At 51.4% G+C, this 17,159-nt stretch overlaps 7 protein-coding genes across 7 annotated transcripts; 3 read left to right on the top strand and 4 right to left on the bottom strand.

Annotated features, from left to right (window-relative positions):
• Positions 1–692: 692 nt before the first annotated feature.
• HETIRDRAFT_100289 (uncharacterized protein) lies at positions 693–1,013 on the bottom strand (the record flags this gene model as incomplete). The annotated part of the gene is made up of 2 exons (XM_009544656.1): positions 693–921; positions 988–1,013. 2 exons carry the CDS (start codon positions 1,011–1,013, stop codon positions 693–695), a joined length of 255 nt encoding a protein of 84 aa, XP_009542951.1.
• A 956-nt stretch (positions 1,014–1,969) lies between these two features.
• HETIRDRAFT_471549 (uncharacterized protein) lies at positions 1,970–5,754 on the top strand (the record flags this gene model as incomplete). Its single annotated transcript, XM_009544655.1, has 5 exons — positions 1,970–2,149; positions 2,218–2,272; positions 2,386–2,849; positions 2,907–4,871; positions 4,966–5,754. 5 exons carry the CDS (start codon positions 1,970–1,972, stop codon positions 5,602–5,604), a joined length of 3,303 nt encoding a protein of 1,100 aa, XP_009542950.1. The 3' UTR covers positions 5,605–5,754.
• A 110-nt stretch (positions 5,755–5,864) lies between these two features.
• Positions 5,865–8,144, bottom strand: HETIRDRAFT_309703 (uncharacterized protein; the record flags this gene model as incomplete). The annotated part of the gene is made up of 9 exons (XM_009544654.1): positions 5,865–5,969; positions 6,031–6,123; positions 6,170–6,284; positions 6,340–6,718; positions 6,780–6,921; positions 6,973–7,037; positions 7,090–7,177; positions 7,225–7,780; positions 7,834–8,144. The coding sequence occupies 9 exons, from the start codon at positions 8,142–8,144 to the stop codon at positions 5,865–5,867; spliced, it is 1,854 nt and encodes a 617-aa protein (XP_009542949.1).
• Positions 8,145–8,501: 357 nt separating this feature from the next.
• Positions 8,502–9,846, bottom strand: HETIRDRAFT_43434 (uncharacterized protein; the record flags this gene model as incomplete). The annotated part of the gene is made up of 2 exons (XM_009543487.1): positions 8,502–9,590; positions 9,643–9,846. 2 exons carry the CDS (start codon positions 9,844–9,846, stop codon positions 8,502–8,504), a joined length of 1,293 nt encoding a protein of 430 aa, XP_009541782.1.
• A 196-nt stretch (positions 9,847–10,042) lies between these two features.
• Positions 10,043–10,321, top strand: HETIRDRAFT_167592 (uncharacterized protein; the record flags this gene model as incomplete). The annotated part of the gene is made up of 2 exons (XM_009544653.1): positions 10,043–10,069; positions 10,118–10,321. The coding sequence occupies 2 exons, from the start codon at positions 10,043–10,045 to the stop codon at positions 10,319–10,321; spliced, it is 231 nt and encodes a 76-aa protein (XP_009542948.1).
• Positions 10,322–11,767: 1,446 nt separating this feature from the next.
• On the bottom strand, positions 11,768–14,090 carry HETIRDRAFT_407893 (uncharacterized protein). Its single transcript, XM_009544652.1, has 8 exons — positions 13,955–14,090; positions 13,771–13,884; positions 13,634–13,715; positions 13,496–13,559; positions 13,381–13,448; positions 12,831–13,023; positions 12,365–12,776; positions 11,768–12,305 (listed from the first exon to the last, which is right to left on the bottom strand). Exons 1-8 carry the CDS (start codon positions 14,048–14,050, stop codon positions 11,880–11,882), a joined length of 1,455 nt encoding a protein of 484 aa, XP_009542947.1. The 5' UTR covers positions 14,051–14,090; the 3' UTR covers positions 11,768–11,879.
• A 72-nt stretch (positions 14,091–14,162) lies between these two features.
• Positions 14,163–16,634, top strand: HETIRDRAFT_308775 (uncharacterized protein; the record flags this gene model as incomplete). The annotated part of the gene is made up of 9 exons (XM_009544651.1): positions 14,163–14,335; positions 14,388–14,671; positions 14,751–14,850; positions 14,903–15,190; positions 15,256–15,452; positions 15,541–15,620; positions 15,699–15,819; positions 16,204–16,272; positions 16,330–16,634. The coding sequence occupies 9 exons, from the start codon at positions 14,163–14,165 to the stop codon at positions 16,632–16,634; spliced, it is 1,617 nt and encodes a 538-aa protein (XP_009542946.1).
• Positions 16,635–17,159: the final 525 nt, after the last annotated feature.

The following is a 17,159-nucleotide window of genomic DNA, read 5'->3' as shown; positions in this document are numbered from 1 at the left end:
TGATTTTCGCACTTAACTCTTGACGAGTTTCATTAATAGAATGATCGTGGTAAAAGCCAGTGATCTGAAACAAGACGGGATGCGTGTCACAGGCTTCCAGTGACCCTCCCGCAGCGCATGCCTAGAATCCAGCATCGAGGAGCGCGGGAGATGCCTTCCGCTCGACGGAGACCACCCACTTAAAGCAACTCTCGGCGCTGTGATTTTGATCGGGTGGCGAAGGCTCAGCGCGCTTCGATACTCTAACAGCCTTTATGACTCCGGCAAGACCAACGACCAGGAATAGAACAGTGATTGTTCGTGAAGCGAGCCCGAATCTGAATAGCTTGTTTGAACTGGATATGGACACGCCATCGGGATCCAGGCCACTTTCGGCAGCGATGGGGCATAAAACGTACGGCCGTGCCACTGCCGCAGGCACGACGCACTTGAAACCGCATTGTTGCGGGCGGGCATGATGGGAGCTCGTCGTGAGACAGCCACGACCAGAACGATGTCGCAGGGCGGAAGTAAGAATATAATCAAATCCGCACGTTGTCGACGATGGGCCACGGTATGAACAGGGTTGATTGCTCCATGAAGGACGACTTTGTATGTATGCACGATCACCCGTCACGGATGCCGTCAAGCTCAATGCAAGCATCGTGCCATGCCTGATCAGATCTGCATGATCAAGCGCAGCGAACAGGCATCTAGCTGGCAACGCAACTGATGAATCGATGGCGGCGCATGACACCCTTCCGCGAGGTTGAGATGATGTCGATCAAAACGGAATCATGGCCGGCGATGAGCGAAGACAGTGCACCCACACCAATACAGTACGACCTGATTGCCCCGTGCGCTCGTGCTATGTGCACGGGATGGGAAAAGAGGTGGAGGATCCCGGGCGAGATCCGATTCGGACGGGCGGTGGAGCGCTCGCTGAAGGGTCGCAAAGAGGGTCAACGAGCAATTTAGAGCGAGGATGGAAGGTTAAGTATATCTTACAACGGGCCCTGGGCAGCCAGGGACATGGCGGTGGAACCTCCGAAACGTTGACTCCTTCATAAGACCAAAATGAAGACGAGTCAGGATTTGATTCCGTTGAGCGAGGTGATCGGTGACGGGGATAGAAAAAGGTACTGAACGGCACTCCCCCTTGGTCTGAGATTTGAGTATCTCGGGGGTTATTTTTGATGCGATTCTCTCAGCTCTATTATCGTCCCATGGCCATGAGACGAAAATCATCATCATTCGCGCTGTATCTCGCCTGTAGTCAGATGAGCAGTGCAGAGCTTGACTCACGCTCAAGACGCCGTCCTCCGGCCGATCGCACATTCAAGTCATGCAAGCCGTGGCCGATGTCAGTGCTGCGTCGTCGACGGCCAACTCGACTGGTCAGTCCGATTTGCTCACATGATCGCAAAACTCGGTTTTTGGAACGAACCGGCAGACGGACTGGGACTCGTCTCGATTGAGGGGGTTGCAAGAAGGAGGGGAAACGGGCGATCTGGGTGCTGGAGACGCAGGGCGAATTTGTGGGGCGAGGATGGGGGGCGGGTGGGGGGCTGGACATGCGTGCGGGAGCATCGACGGCGTGGGGGTTGCGGGTGCGACGCGTCAGTGGCTCCGGGGTCGGTCAAGGCACTGGAGACCAGTTCCCGCGCCAGGTGGCCTCTGTTTGTCGCTATCGGCACTCGGTCCCTGGCCTTCTTGTCCTTGCTCGTCCTCCATTCCGACGCGTCTCCCTCGCCTCTTCGCTGCCTCTCCCGTCCACCCACCTCCTTGCCTCTCGCTCTCATATCAAGTCCTCCCACCGCCCACACCCTGACTCCGCACAACCCTCTAGTACTCAACAAAATCGGTGCCAGAACCTGGTGCGCTCTGCATCTGCTTCCGTCTCTTCTCCCATCTGTCTCAACGCGTCGCATATTCTCAAGTGTCCACGTCCCACCTTCTTCGTTTTCCTCTCGCGATCCGTGCTGCGGAGATGTCCACACCGTCAACATTCTCGTCGCGTCATTCGCGTACAATAAGCCCACCACCCTCTACAACTGGCACGAGCACCATCAGTCCACAAACCTCAAGGTTGAACATAGTGACGCGTCTCGCAATCGAGGGAAAGGCCAAGAGAGACGAAGCAAATGTAGCAATCAAAATGTATCTCAAGGTGTGTTTGGTCCGGCGACTGATCTTTTTTTTCCAATTCCCGATGACGACTACTTGATTTCTCGTCAGCTCACCCTACCCGTAGACAGCATCACCCCAGGGAGCGCGATTCTTCTTTTTAAAGGTGGGTTCCATGAGCTTGCTCCCTTTATGCCTTAATTTCATGGACGGGCTCTAATCGCAATATCGTACCCACTCTGCTTTCAAATATCGTACCTACTCATGCGTGCGTTCCAGAGGAAAGCGTTAAGATTTTGGATCACGAAGTGCACCCTCTCGACAATAACTCCGTCCCTTACCATTTCTCCTCCGCCGACTCCCCACTGCTCCACAATGCAGCCCGGGCTCTGAACCTCCCTGCACGATCAGCAATACCCTATTCCACATTATTCGATCAATCTACCATCAATTCGTCTCGGGCCTCCTCGTCGACATCAAGCAACTCAGATCATCCTCACCTTGACAATAGGTACACTGGACATATCCTCGTTACTGGTTATCACGTATCGTTTGTCCTTCCCAAAGAATTTCCACCGAAATACAAGCAGAATGGGATCGAAGGCGATGGACACAGCCAGAGACGCACTACCCCTTCACGGAGTAGACGGGGATCTATAGGAGAAAAGAATGTTATCATGTTTATGGCAGGCATCAGCTTGATGGTTCCGTATCTATCTTCTCCACCAAGGGCACCTTGGCTCGTAAGTCTCGAGCCCATCTAGACAAATCATCTCTTGCCTAATATCTGCTCCATCAAGCTCTCCATTCCGACTCCCAGGTGTCTCCAGAATAATCTGAAACTTCGCTTGTTTCCGCCCAACGCCACGAATTCATCTACGCAGTCAATCTCCTCCACAGAGGCTGAAACGGATGCAACCTGGGACATGACGGCCGATCCTCACGTGACGCGCTCACCAGGCTCGCGTCGCCCATCGTCGTATCTGCATCAGAATTTTGCAGACGACGAAAGCAGCGATTCAGCCAGCGCGCCCGGGTTTCCTGATGGAGTCGGAATCCAGGGAACATTTCCAAGCACTGAGCGCGTCCGTGTTCGCTGGGCTGCTCCTGTTCGTGGTGTCGACGACGGCGCTCGAGACGGAAGACGCCGCGTTGGCGTAGAAAATGCGCGCGCAGAGATGTCTTGTACTATCTTAGGGCGCGGGCGTGATCGCGGGAGCAAGAAAGATGGGGTCTTGATGCGACTGGAGTACACGGGCTCTTGCTCGAGCATATGGTTCCCAGGAGTTGCCACGCTTCTGGGTATGGATGTTGCCCTTGAGGCCAAGAATGCGGAAGTGACCTGGGTCAGGGGGCACGATCCTAAATGGACCATCGTCGGCGGAGCAGGATATACAGGCCACGAAATTGGCGGGACCATGCACCCGAAGGACGGGATGGAGAGGCAGCAATCATTTGATCCACCCACGCCTGTGGACAAGCCGTCTACAGGACCCTCAATGCATCAAACACCATCCAGGCAGGATTCGACGTCAGCCTCGATACCATCTCTGTTGCGCGTTTCCCTGCCAGCTCAGAACGTGGGCGAGTTTACATTCGACACATCAGCGACACCCTCCGAGGCTGGCATGTCTTCCCTCCTATCTGCGGACGGCGGTTCAAGGGGTCGGAGCAGAGCCCCTACGGCTCATGCTGACACTCCGAGTCCCTCTGTACCTATCACCGTCCACCTGAATATCAACGATCTCTTACCGCCACACAAGAACGTATTCACTGTGACGATATCAGGCGTCGTCCTTGTCACGCCACGCACTCAACTTCCCGCTCCTGTCAACGCCAACAACTCCCACGATAGCTCTCTATCTTCTGACAGCGATGACGGCAGACGAGAACTCATTGTCTCACTCCCCCGTTTCCGCGTCCTTGCATCGGACGACGAGGAGATTGACACCACTGTACGCAACGGCATTGACGCTGGCTATGACGCTGTGGACGTCTACTCGTCCGCGGACCCCAAGGCACGTAAGGCGGAGCTAGCGCGCAGCGGCAGGTCGAAGGTGGGCGCCGAAGGAGGGCGCGTTGCTCTGCGTCCCACCTCGCCTTCAACGTTCGCACCGCCACCCCACCGCAATGGACGGCGAGATGACTCGGAGGGCCCAAGCCGACCACCAAGTCGGCCTCTGACTCCTTCGGACTCACGTGCAGGGTCCTCATCAGCGCTCAGAGAGACCATTTTGTCCTCCATACGACCCCGGAGAGATGGCCCTCTGATGATCCCATCCGTCGCCGCTACTGTGACACCGCTGCTGTCTGTCGGGTCTGACTTGCCCGATGCGTATGCTGTCCACGTCGTACTTCCCGCCCCGGTGGACACGGATGACGAGTGGTTGGAGTTCGGCCTCGCACAGCCCTCGCCGCAAACGGACAACGGCAGGCCGCCCAGGGTGGAGATCGCATCTGCAAGCCTGGACGGCGTGCCCCTGCGGTACGAGACTGCCGTGGCGCCTAAGCTGGACCAAAACAGCATGTCGGCGCTCGCGTTTGAGCAGATGAGCAGTAAGGAGTGGATCACTTGGGTCCGCCTGCACATCAATCCAGCGAGCTCAGGGACCGTGGAAGTGGTGTACATTGTCAGGCAGAAGCCCACGAGGGAAGCGAAACTCGTGGGCGCCACGAGCAAAGGCAAGGAGAAGGTCAAGGATGTTCACGCGATGAACGTCATCCTGCCCACGTTCAACATCCCAGTTGGGTGGCTACGAGTCGATGTCGAGGCCCACTCTGGCAAGCATCATTCGCCTTGGAAGCAGCTTACTTTTGGCTGACCTTTGATAATTAGAATTCGAAATAACGTCGGTTCAGTCGAATCTCCCGCATCATCAATCTCTGCCTTGCGCGCGACGGCTGCTCAAATATGCTCTTGAAGAGTACTTCTATACACAACTCAGGGTTCACATTGGCCGTCCTGTGGTAGACGCGCCTCCAATACCTCCGTCGGTCTCGCGTCTCTTCCGCGTTTCGATGAGCACAGCCCCGTCCTTGTTCTTCCTCGTCCTCTTCTTGTTAACGCTCGGGATGAACAACGACCTTGGGCGCATCGGAAGGTCGTTGGACAGTTGCTCCACTATTTTGGGTTCGGGATGGGATAACGTGTCGCCAACGGTCACGGTCACGGCCACGGTGGTATCACGGACGGAGGAGGGTTCGCCGGGTCCGACAGTGTCTGCGGCGGATGCCTCATCACAGCAAACGCCCATAACCATCATCGACGTCACGTCGCCTCCCTCGAATCGACCGCCCGAAAGTGAGAAGAAGCCAGGGAAATCGCCATACAAGGAGCGGTCGGCGCTCCTGCCCTTGCGACACCTGCGTTTGCCGACCAGCATTCGGATCGATTTCCCTGTTCTTGCACACCATGCGATGGACACTGTGATGGACGGACTGAGCGTCGTATGGCAGATATGCAGAAAGATATATCATTTCCCTCTGGGACCACCGTAAGCGTTATAGAGAGCGCTATGGATATTTCACATCGATGCTTCTTTTCATCCTATACTCAGCACATACTCATTCCTCACGACTTCTACTGACATACGATCGCATGTTTATGTTTATGATAATTATCAGCATCGCCATGCGAATTCACGCTGTAAAATTCGTGTTGATTACGCGTCCAACAAAAAAGACTGAGTACATGGTACAATTCACATCACGAGAGAGCACGAGTCGAGTAGCATGGCGGTGATAAATCTTCGGATCGTTCACTGGGCCCAAGGCGACCGAAGAAGGTCGATATAGATGCGGGCCTCTGCAGCAAAGTCAACAGGCTGAATGCGCGTTATGCCATAGCGGACACGAGTTTGATCCTAAGCGATGCCGATCAAGATGTGTCAGCTGCCGTCGATGTACGTCATACGAAAGGCTCACGTTGAACGTATCCTGTTTCGCCCGACACCCAAACATGTATGTGTGGCAAGTCGCCTTCAGCATCAGGTCGTTGTAGGCCGCTTCGTCATTCTCCTGCACGGCATTGAGGGACCGAAGAGATGAAGGAGAGAGGTCATACCTTGATTTCGTGGACCTCGTCTGCGGTCTTACCGAAAACAGCCACACCGACATCATTGAAACCCTGCAACCAAACCTGTCCAGTATGGTCGGCGACAGCCATGGACATGATATACCTGTACATTGTGTAAATCTAAGCAGTTGCGAAGATCGGGCTGGGACAGGGCTGACCGATACTGGGGTTTCGGATAACTGCGATCACATTTCTCGCACCTCCAACCGTCGTGGCTTTCGACAACCTTCTTGCTGCATCCTTCGGTGTGACAGGCAGGATAAGATATGTTGTCCGACTTGATATGCATAATCGTTGCACGAGTAGAGAAGTAATCGGGCTTCTCCTCGTTCATGCCTAGCTGCGCATCCTTCACCTCGCTGATCGTGCGCATTTCGTTGCGGTTGATGGAAGCGCCTGACCCAGCACCTGCCGAAGAGTGCGCCGTGAAGGATGTACTTGCGCCACCATCGTCGTACCATCCACGAAGTAGATGGGCCTCTGAAATGTCTGGACTGACAGCCATGGTGCTTGAGCTGAACATCGAAAGCGAGCGTCCTTGTGGTTTGATTGTACCATAAAGACTCTATCAAGGAACTGATCACAAAGTGCTACTCACCTCCAAATTCACCGACTTTGACACCCTTGAACGCGATGACGGTGGACGGACTTGCATTGAATTGTTCCGCTTGTTTGCCCCATAGAGTGAGACGGACAGAAAATGCTGATCGATCGACAAGTGTTAGCTCCCGTTTTTGAATCTGTAACACAAACTCAGCCGTTGCAACACAAAAGAACATTGTTGGACTGACGGTCCGGTTTGCTTTGGTGTTGATTTCTCCCAAGTCACCGATGTCTTTGACGATACCAATAACGTCTAAGGGAGATAGAATTAGAATTGTAATGCTCGGTAGTCACGGTGGACGTACCGCATAAACTATCCTTCGTTAGATCCTGGAGACCAGAAAGTTCAACAAAGTTGTACTTGACGACCGGTAGATTTGCCGTATCGAGACACTAGGGAGATATGAGACAGAGTGATCAACAGCATTCAACGAACTTACTTCTTCGATTTCAGTGGTACGTTCCAAGCTCAATTCATACTCATTGGACACCGAAGAAAATTTCTTCTTCGATAAATTGACGCGAGCCTTGGAGATGAAGTAGACCTTGTCCTCTTGAAGCTTCTCGTACAGCTCATCCACCACGGCGTTAAATCCAGTTCCTTTGATCTCCCCAGTATCGTCCATGAAAGTGACGTTGAAGAACTTGCCTTCGCCACGTTGATTCGAGTACGTTCGGATGTCAGATTTATGTGTGACTCTTGCCCTGATCTTCCAATTGTTCTGATAGGGACTAAGACCTTCAATAGGAAAGATTGTACTATTCCGGCCGCCTCTCTGAGTCGAAGCTGAGGGCGCACCACCTGAGCGGGCTGAGGCTGGGGCTGGGGCTGGAGCTGGGGCTGGGACTAGCGTGGAGACCGCAGTGGAACTAGAGGTAGGCGTGTCTTTGGCTGGGATACTTGAACCCGGGACTTTGTCTGGCCCAAATGCAGTAGGGGTCCCGATCTTTGGCGCCTCCTTGTGTACGACGCTCAGTGCAAGTATAACAACCAAGCTATATAGGTATGAGATATCGTAGGATAGGACATCTTTGTAATGGGCACGAACCGCTTCTCCTGGATGACGTTACAAGTAATCTTCTCAAGCTTGGCCACGGTATTCTTGCTGATCACGGCTTCTTCCACAAGATGATTGAGCTGAGTGGCCAACATGGCCTGGACAAAATGCACGCCATCGGATACAATGATTCTGAACCTATCCGTAGATGAGGAGCTCCCAGTCGCGATACCTGCCGAGACCTTTTTAATCGAAAGGAATTGGACGATGGGAGAGCTATCCCATAGTTCCTGGTCATCGCGGTCTCCTACTTGGAGACGTTCGCAGATGCCACTTGTAAGTTGAGGGGTTGAAGAGCTCATACTGATGGCAAGTGGTTCAACAGAGAAGAACGCGCCTGCGCGAAACCTCAATATACACGCGTTCGCGTTTATTATGTAATCATGCCGCACGATGTGGCGTGCCCGCAAACCAAGGCTCCGCTCAAGCACCTTCGCCATATTGGCGTGTATCGGCTCTTTTCCATCGTTGAATATTGTGAGTCTTCTCATGGAACCGGCCTGATCAGTACCGTCGATGATTGAAATTCCTGTGCATGCATACAATTATACGATTAATTTAGACGCGGAAACAACACTCTAACAAATAAACTGCCGGCTCTGCCGGATAACCAAGATGTAACGAAAGCAAGTACAGTGGACCCATGTCTCCTCCCAAGTCTAATTCGATTTGTTGCCTCTTATCATGGTGCGATTGGTCGCGTCTCTCCCTGCTTTCAACAAGGTCGAAACCTCATTGCCTCCCGTGCCTCTTGCAGGACCCGTTCTTCGTTGCCTGGCTGTCTCTTCGGACGAACCTGGAGGTATCGAATTTGCCATTGTCACCACATATAGGACGGCAACACGGATGTGTGCATCCCTCAATTTCTTCAGCGTGAGGACCACCGTATCGTATGGCTCGCGAATGATCGAGGTATCCTTGGCTAAGGATCGGATCGGCTGAGGAATGGATTCTAGGTCGGCCAAATACTCTCGGTGCTTCCCGGACATATACCGCCGCATCCTTTCCATGAATCCCTTGTCGGCACCCTTGTTACTCTCCGATGGTGCAGGGCTACGTTTTTGCTGGAGCTTGTGATCGACGTCGAGGAACACGTCTAACGCATGCATCACTGTGCTTTGTCCTGCCGATGGTCCGTCCAAGTCCAGTCCATCGGAATCAGGGACGCCGTCGTAGATCCACTTTGGTTTATCTGGTCCGCTCGCACTACCGTTCCACCACGGCCTCACGTTCCAATAGAAAATATATGGATCGACCGTCTCCCGAGACTTTGCCATGATCTCCATCAGTTCTTGAACAACGGCAGCCAGCCGCATCAAATCCTTTGCGATCTTGGAGACCGATGCAAGGCTTGTACGATCTGTCTGGTGGACGTAGCCATCGATGATTCGCAGCATCTCGACTCCCCGGATCTCGACCCTTGCCGATAAGATGTAGAACTCGACCTCTGTCGCAGTGCCGGACAACGTGTGCATGAAGGTTACGTTGGTGGCTGACAAGGGAAGTTCCGGATCAATGGGGGTCCAGTTCCATAGGACGACGTCGGCAAATGTTAAGATAGGTGCTATGCCAAGTGTGCGGGATACGGTGACCAACGGCACTGCTAAACAGGCTGGGACATGGATCGGCGATTGATCGCTCGCAGGAACCTGCGAGTGGACGTAGAAGTGGATCAAGAAGGCGAGGACCATGTGGGCTCTCTGGAGTAGACGGATATCACCAAAGCATGTCACGTCAAGCATAGGGAGCTATGTATTTGGAGGTCAGGTGTGGCAGTCATACAACCATATGTCGGCTTACCGAGCGGATCCTTTCTCTCCAACCCTCTCCATTGACTTGCTTCGCCACCGCCTCTTCTGCAACGTCGCTTCCGAGACTCAATACTCTCTTTGCTTCTTCCAGCGCTCTCTCCCATAGTTCAAATGCCCCCTCAAGTGGCTTCAAGGGCTGTGGAGGAAAAAATCCTGTCGCATAGTCAATATCGTATTCCTCCAACGACTTCATGGGTTTGGGCCTAGTTATACTCCTCCCCAGTATCCTGCTATTCAGCACGTGCATAAGCAGACGGAAGAATGACCCAGGATCCGGCATGGTTCCAGTGGGGGACGATATGGTGCTGAGGTGGTCCATTGGGTGTGCGCTGAGTATTATATGTTGGTTTGGATGATGTTCAATAGCGACTGGGACAAATCCTTTATATATGTTGGAACTGGCAGACAGTAACGGTGTACGTTTCACATTCGGCTTTACAGATGCGCTCACACAGTGACTCCAGGATATCTGTGACCCTAGGCTATCTGTTTCCAAATCCATCATATCTTCTCCCTGTGGAATCAGTACAGCAGCGCAAGCTATCCGGCAGGTGCTCTCATCTCATTACAGAAGCCAGGCCCGTTCCTTCTCCGATGGCCACCGCCGTCACCATACTCTTGGCCCCTTGATGGGTTCTTCTCGTTACTCCAACACACTGATCTCATGAAGCAAGGGCAGAGTGGGAACATAGGACAAATGATCTCAAAGATCCGTTTCTTGCCAACAGGAACCGGAACACTTACAGGGCTCGCATCACCGACTCCCGAGAAAGGTGAGTGCGACAGTTGTGTTCTTTCTCACGACTCTTACGCCCATACCAGCGCTCAGAACATCGGCGTAGGATATTCCATACATCCGTTCTCCGAGTATATGGCCATGCAATTAGTTTCGTGATCGCGAGCGCTTACGCTCTGGACCCCCGCTCCCGCGGAGGCCAGATATGACGAACCGCAACTCAAAATTAAAAAGGCGACGCGCTTTCTGATCTCAGCTGATGACCTCCCTGTCATGCGTAACACAAGTGCTGTCTCAACTCGAAAGATTAACGTGGAAATGCGCTTTTTTTCCCTTTGAAACAAATTTGTGCGGCATATGTCTACTCGTGTGCTGTTCTGGGGTATAGAATACTTCTCCCTGGCTAAGCATGGATCAATGGCTTATAGCCTCTGTTGATTGGATTTTAGCTAATGATCGAAACTATGAACAGGACCTGTGAGGCTCTGTGTTGAACGCAGCGCGTTTCCGTCGCCGTTGTGCGCTGCCTTGTTAATGATGCTGACTATGCGATCTCCGCTATCGCAGGCAATATTATGTGCGATTTGCGAATAGGAAGCGAATTATATCTTGCGATCTTAACTCAGCTCCTACCAGCTCTTTCTTAGGTACACCATGCTACACCGTATTCCTTACAAATGCAGAGCTGTGAAGAAAGGGCGCATCTGATGTCCTTCTGTTGGACATTATTGTCAAGGAACCAGACCACTGATTCTATCTACATAAAGCCTTATGTATTACAAGCCAGGAACATGCGAATGCTTCTGCAAAATTATGGAACAAGCGCGGGATATATGACATGATACTAGGCTGTTCACTTCGTTGTCGCCGATCACATTGGTCCCACGGCCACGTTGGCCACGCACCACCTTGTCATGCTGGGCAAAACTATGATTTTGGATGTGAATACGGCGTTAGCTGTGAGTAGCTATGATTGCTGCTTGAGCCTAATACCATAATAAGATGTCCAATCACCGAATCCTCGCCTTTTCAGGACATTGTCAACTGAACTTGCAACTTTTAAAAAAATCGTATTTCAGCATCCTCCATATTTTCCCTGACAAGGACATGCCGATAAAAAGCTGAATACGAGACAATTGCACGCTTGAGGCACCAATTCCTCTTCTGTTCAGGACGTCGGCCACAGACTTTGATCGCCACAAAAACGAGGCGGACCGATCACCTTCAGTCCGTGAAACGACATTGTACGGGTTTCAAGTAAGTGGCCGCGTTTTGACCAAGTATTATGTCGTTGTAGCTCTGGTACATGAGTTTTTAGAATGAACAGTCAACCTTGCTATCATTTGTGGTGGCCATTTAGGACCGCAAACCTGATCATAAATCAATATCTGCGATAAAAATTCATGCCGGCTGAGACAGTTATGTACTGTAATAGTGACATCGGCTCTCATCATCTCCGCTCAACGGCTCCTAGAGTCTCCGTTCGATGCTCAGTGCTTCCACCGGAGATACGAGCATCCGTTGTCCTCAAACAGCGTGCACTTCCTCTGCACAACCTCCTTCACCTTATCCGCAACACCGTGTTTGCCCTTCCGGAGATCTTCAAACTTGGCTACAAGATCACTGAGCTCGAGCGCAGAACCACCACTCGCTTTGTGACTGCCCATCACGGCCTGGCCAATCTCCTCCTCGGAGGGAAGCGTGTAGCGCAAAAATTGGGATGGAACTTCGTGTTTCTTCTGTAGCCGCTCCGGGAGATGCAGCTTTGCAGAGGCGGGTTTAAAGAATTCGGATTCAACGGTGGACACAGAAACGCCGCTGAGGTCGGCAGGGGACCACTTGGTTCGAGCCGATGATCTGTCCTTTTCGATAAGGACTCTGCGCACACCGGTCACAAAGTCGGGGGTGGCACCGCTCTGCATCCGCGGGAACTCTTATTAGCGAGGAAACATTGACCAGGAATATGAGGTCTCACGCAGAATGCAGTGGCAATGCCGAGCTCCATATTCAATGCTTCCAAGAGGCTCATAGTTTTTCCTTTCCGAATCGCTAACAACGACACCTTCAAGCTGGTTGGACTCCGTTCCTCCATAGTGGCCAAAGTGTCCTTAGCCCATCGGATAACGTCAGCGTTGTCGCCGCCTTGAGCGTAATTTTGTAGTGTTTCAAAAATTTCCTCTACGGTTCCCTTGCCGAACGCATCATCGAGCGCGATGCGGACGGCGCCGACCAAAGGAGCTGGATCATCAGTCGGTTCCCGTTCGTAAGCTAGTTCCTCGATGGCTTGGTCGATCTGAGTCAACGACGGTTCTTCAAGCGCCGCAATACGCTCGAGGAGTATGGGCACTCGATGCGAAGAGATGAAATGCGTGGCAAATCCATGTTCGCTGAACAATTGTGAACAGGAGGTTTTGTTTCGCGTTATGACTAGAAAAACTTACTACGTAGCGCGTCCTGTGAGCGAATTTCCTGTGAGTGCCAGGTATGTGCCTATCTCACCGTCAAGGCGGGACAAGTAATAGGATGCTCCCACGTCTGGGAAGTAGCCGATTTTGGTTTCAGGCATCGAGAAGGATGTCTTCTCTGTTGCGACCCTAAACCGTGCGGGAGCGGCCAAGCCAACACCACCACCGACTACAAAACCAAAAAGAAGAATGAGAACAATCGAACGAGTGGCCAAACTGCGAGAACATGATAAGTTCCGATGACGACTTATAACGCCGGGAGCCTAGAGATGTATCGAACAGACCAGGGCATCGTCTGCGACATGTTGGACACGTTTGCCCTATAATTTTATCAGTAGTTGGGTGCCCTCGTAGCAGGAACAATAAAAACTGTTGAGAACCCTGAGAGGGAAGTCCATGTCAAGCAGGCTATTGCTGGTAACGAACAGACAATGCGCCGACCGATACATATTTGTTTTGACAAGGCCAAAATCAACAGAGGAGTAACTACTCCACTGAGAATGAGATTTGAAACCAACACACTCACAGGTGATTCCATCCATGACAGCGATGTAAGGCTTCGATAACGTGGCCAAGGTATAGTCGAGACCAAACCTGGGGCACCTGTAAGAACAGTGGTGTTGTAGAGTATGTTTACGTACTCGCGAGTAAAGTATTCAATGGCCTGTTCTTTCCCGCCTTCTTGTGCTAAATGCTCTACGATGCCTATGAATGATAACCCGAACCACGTACACGATATGTTAAGCGTGTTTAGAGAAACGAGGACTGGACTGACGCACCAGCGACATCACCACCAGAACAGAACCCCTTTCCTACACTGGTTCCCACAATTACACCAGTAAGGTTGGAGCTATCCCATGCCTGAGTCGCCTCGAGTTCAGTTGAGGAAATATTCTGAATCCGGAGATGAGCTCGCCTCGAGTTTAGAGGATATAAGATTGATCATTCGTATATCGAGAGCATTGAGCTTCTTTGGGCGATTCAAAATGAACCGCCGAGAGGACAGATTCTCCTCAAAAAGAATGGGTGCCTGCAGGAAGAGTGAGCATGATTGTAAGCGTTAGTCTGTGAAACGATGGAAGCGACAGCATCATAAGAACCTCATCGGATATGGCAGACGAAGAGGGCGTTGCCATGTGTCTTGTAATTGCCCGGGTCCTATTGATGGCAGAACCAGTGCCAGAGCGGATGGACATCCTTGATAGTGAGAGCATGGCGTTCACAGGCAGGGACGACCAGCAAGTCACTCTCGGACCGAAATTCAAAGCGCGACCTACAATGCTAGATTAGGGTTAAGGTTCTCTAAGCATGCCTCTCCCCGCTGTTGGATCCCGCCTCTCTCTCAAAGGTTACACTGCCACAGTCAGATACGTCGGCAACGTCGATGGAACGGTCGGTGACTGGATTGGTGTTGAATGGGATGATCCAGCGCGTGGAAAGCATGACGGCGTCAAGGACGGAAAACGTTACTTTTCATGCCTGTTCGGTTGTTCTCTGTCGCACTGTATACGACGATACTGATCCAATCAATAGAGCTCCTGATGCAGGCTCCTTTATCCGACCGCTTCCCTCGATTGACTATGGAAGGCCTTTCCTTGACGTTCTAGTCGGAAAATACATTGAGGTCCAGCATGGCTCTGCGACACAGGAAACAGTTGTTCTCGGTTCATCGAATGGTGCCATACAAGTTGAGGCCGTTAACCTAGACAAGATTCGTGGAAAATTCTCTCGTCTTGAACGTCTGCGGGATATTAGCCTTGACAAAGAAGGCGTTTCAAGACCGAATCCAGCAGGCGAAATCCGAGCCAAATGCCCAAGTGAGTACAAGGGATCACTTTCATTTGCGTTGTTGATCATCATAACGAAATGATGGGTATTGATCTATCGGATGTTTAGGTGTGAGAAGTTTAGACCTGTCACACAACCTCATACCGAGCTGGGAAGTGATCGCTCTCATCGCGATTGAGCTGCCTCTCCTAGAATGCCTTACGCTGAGGTGAGTCCTCTCCTCTCATGAAAGCGTTGTCTCACTATTGCTATGACGGTAGCAATAATCGGTTACAGTCATTCCAATCCTCTATACACGCGGGGCAAGCCTTCCGAAATCTTACCGAGCTACAACTCAATGCCACTCTCATCACATGGCAGACAGCTCTCGACGTCATCGCCTTCATGCCGAAACTCAAGCATCTTGAACTAGGATACAATCGCCTTTCAGGCTTATCCTCGACAGAGTACCCTCAGGGTTCCTTTGCTTCATTGGAACTGCTCAATCTAGACGGCAATGACCTCATGGATTGGGGCGATATCTGTCGGGCGCTCCGGCCTTTTACTAGGTTCACAAGTCATTCTACGCCGTCATCGGAGTCAATGCATTAGTTTTCTGATATTTCTCTTATAGTCTCCGTCGACTTATCCTCTCCGCCAACCCTATCTCTGTCATTCCGTCTATCACATCTTCAATTTCCAAACCCAGCTCCCTCAAACATCTTGCGTTAACGGATACTCGAATCGATGCTTGGAATTCCATTGATGCTGTATCGGATTGGTGTCCCGGACTCGAAGGGCTCAGCATCAATGGTACACCGCTTGTTCAAGGTCTGTTCCTTCCACTAGTATCATGCTCATCACGGATTTGGACGTTGGATGATAACTAACGTACATATTGATGACAACATGGGCAAAGTAGATCCTGAAACAGTTCAGACCTGGCGACAGCTCGCCATTGCGCGTGTTCCCGCACTTCGAATGCTTGACGGCGCTTCTGTACGTTAACCACATACTTCCCCTCTTCTCTTCACGATTGATACTTGACATCGCGTTCGTGATCATGACAACTTCCAGATATCACCTCGCCAACGCACCGATGCTGAGCTATTCTACCTCTCCTTGATCTCTCGCATTGCATACCCTTCCGATGCTGCGCGTCTTGCAGCCCACAAGCGATGGACCGTCCTATGCCAACGTGAGTCAATTCGATCACTGAATATGGTTCATCTATCATCTCCTTCCTTGCGTCTATTCCCAAATTCGCTCTCGGTGCGATACCGGTACGATACTGATGTCTTGCGATCCCATCATATCCTTCTGCGCCGCAATCTCAACATCGTGGTTACTCTCCACATTGCTCTTGCCTACTACATCTACCGCGCCACATCCCGTTGGTCTGTATGTATATGATGCAATCATTGGGCACCGTCCTGTGACTCTACACTGCACTGATTGTGGTCTCATCCGGCCGTTGTTTCATTGACGACGATACCCCTTGTCACTGCAATGCGCTGGACTGCACTGAATGTATTATGCTAATCGCTCTGAATGCTCATATCTGGTTGCGCTCCTTGATTAGTCCACGGCACACCTGATATTTCCGTATCTGATTCCGCAAAGGACGATAAGCTCAGCAATCATCTCATTGGTACGCAGTCTCCTCGCAACTCTCATTCCGACTCTGAAAGCCCAAAAAATCTTTTAGAAATTGAAGCTATCCTCTCATCTGCACCACCCTTGTTGTCTGCGTCTCACGATATTTCCACTGTCTCCCAAACGACTATACGTATTCTCCCATCTGCCCCTCTCCGCCTTTTGCGTCTGAAACTCCAGAAGGTGTTCAAAGCCCCCCGAGGCACACGTGCTGATGTGTGGATGCACATGGCAAATGGTAAATTCTCTCGGCTTGGAAACCTGGATGGTGAGAAAGGTGTGGATGAGAACAAGGAGATTGGGTGGTGGCTTGATGAAGGAGCAAAAGTAGTTGTATGTTTGAAACCCGGAGAGTAATACCATGGGTCATTAATCACCCTAGGTTGTCTGACGAGCACCATTTGTATTTTTTCATTTCTCGTTGAAGAACCAAACATGACAATTGATTCATCCAAGCATTGACTCTTGCTCTATAGACAATCAGCTCCTACCTACCCCACATCTTTACAGTCATATCGTTGTGTTCACGCTCAGTAACATTGTAAGCATGATAACAAGACAAGGTTGTCAAACATGATCGACTCAAGAATATCATTAATCCCTACTCTCTCTCCATAGCAGATAGGAAGGAACATGCATATATACTGAAAGCAAATTGATTTACATATATAAGTTACATGAAGTACGAGTGCAGTAACATACAGCAGCCACCTACCTCTAGTCTAGCGAATCAAGAGAGGCTACATACCTACTTCAGCTTCCAATGAGACACAATGGGCCTCCAGCAAAGTGCCGAACTCATCGTCAACATCGTACCAGCTGATGTCCGGCGCGCGAACGCACAAACTTCGCGGTAACGTGATCTTCACACACATGCGAAGG

This window comes from Heterobasidion irregulare (assembly GCF_000320585.1).
Source record: "Heterobasidion irregulare TC 32-1 unplaced genomic scaffold scaffold_02, whole genome shotgun sequence".
NCBI classification, from domain to species: domain Eukaryota; kingdom Fungi; phylum Basidiomycota; class Agaricomycetes; order Russulales; family Bondarzewiaceae; genus Heterobasidion; species Heterobasidion irregulare.
The sequence above is the reverse complement of the archived record's forward strand: the minus strand, read 5'-3'. Positions and strand labels throughout refer to the sequence as shown.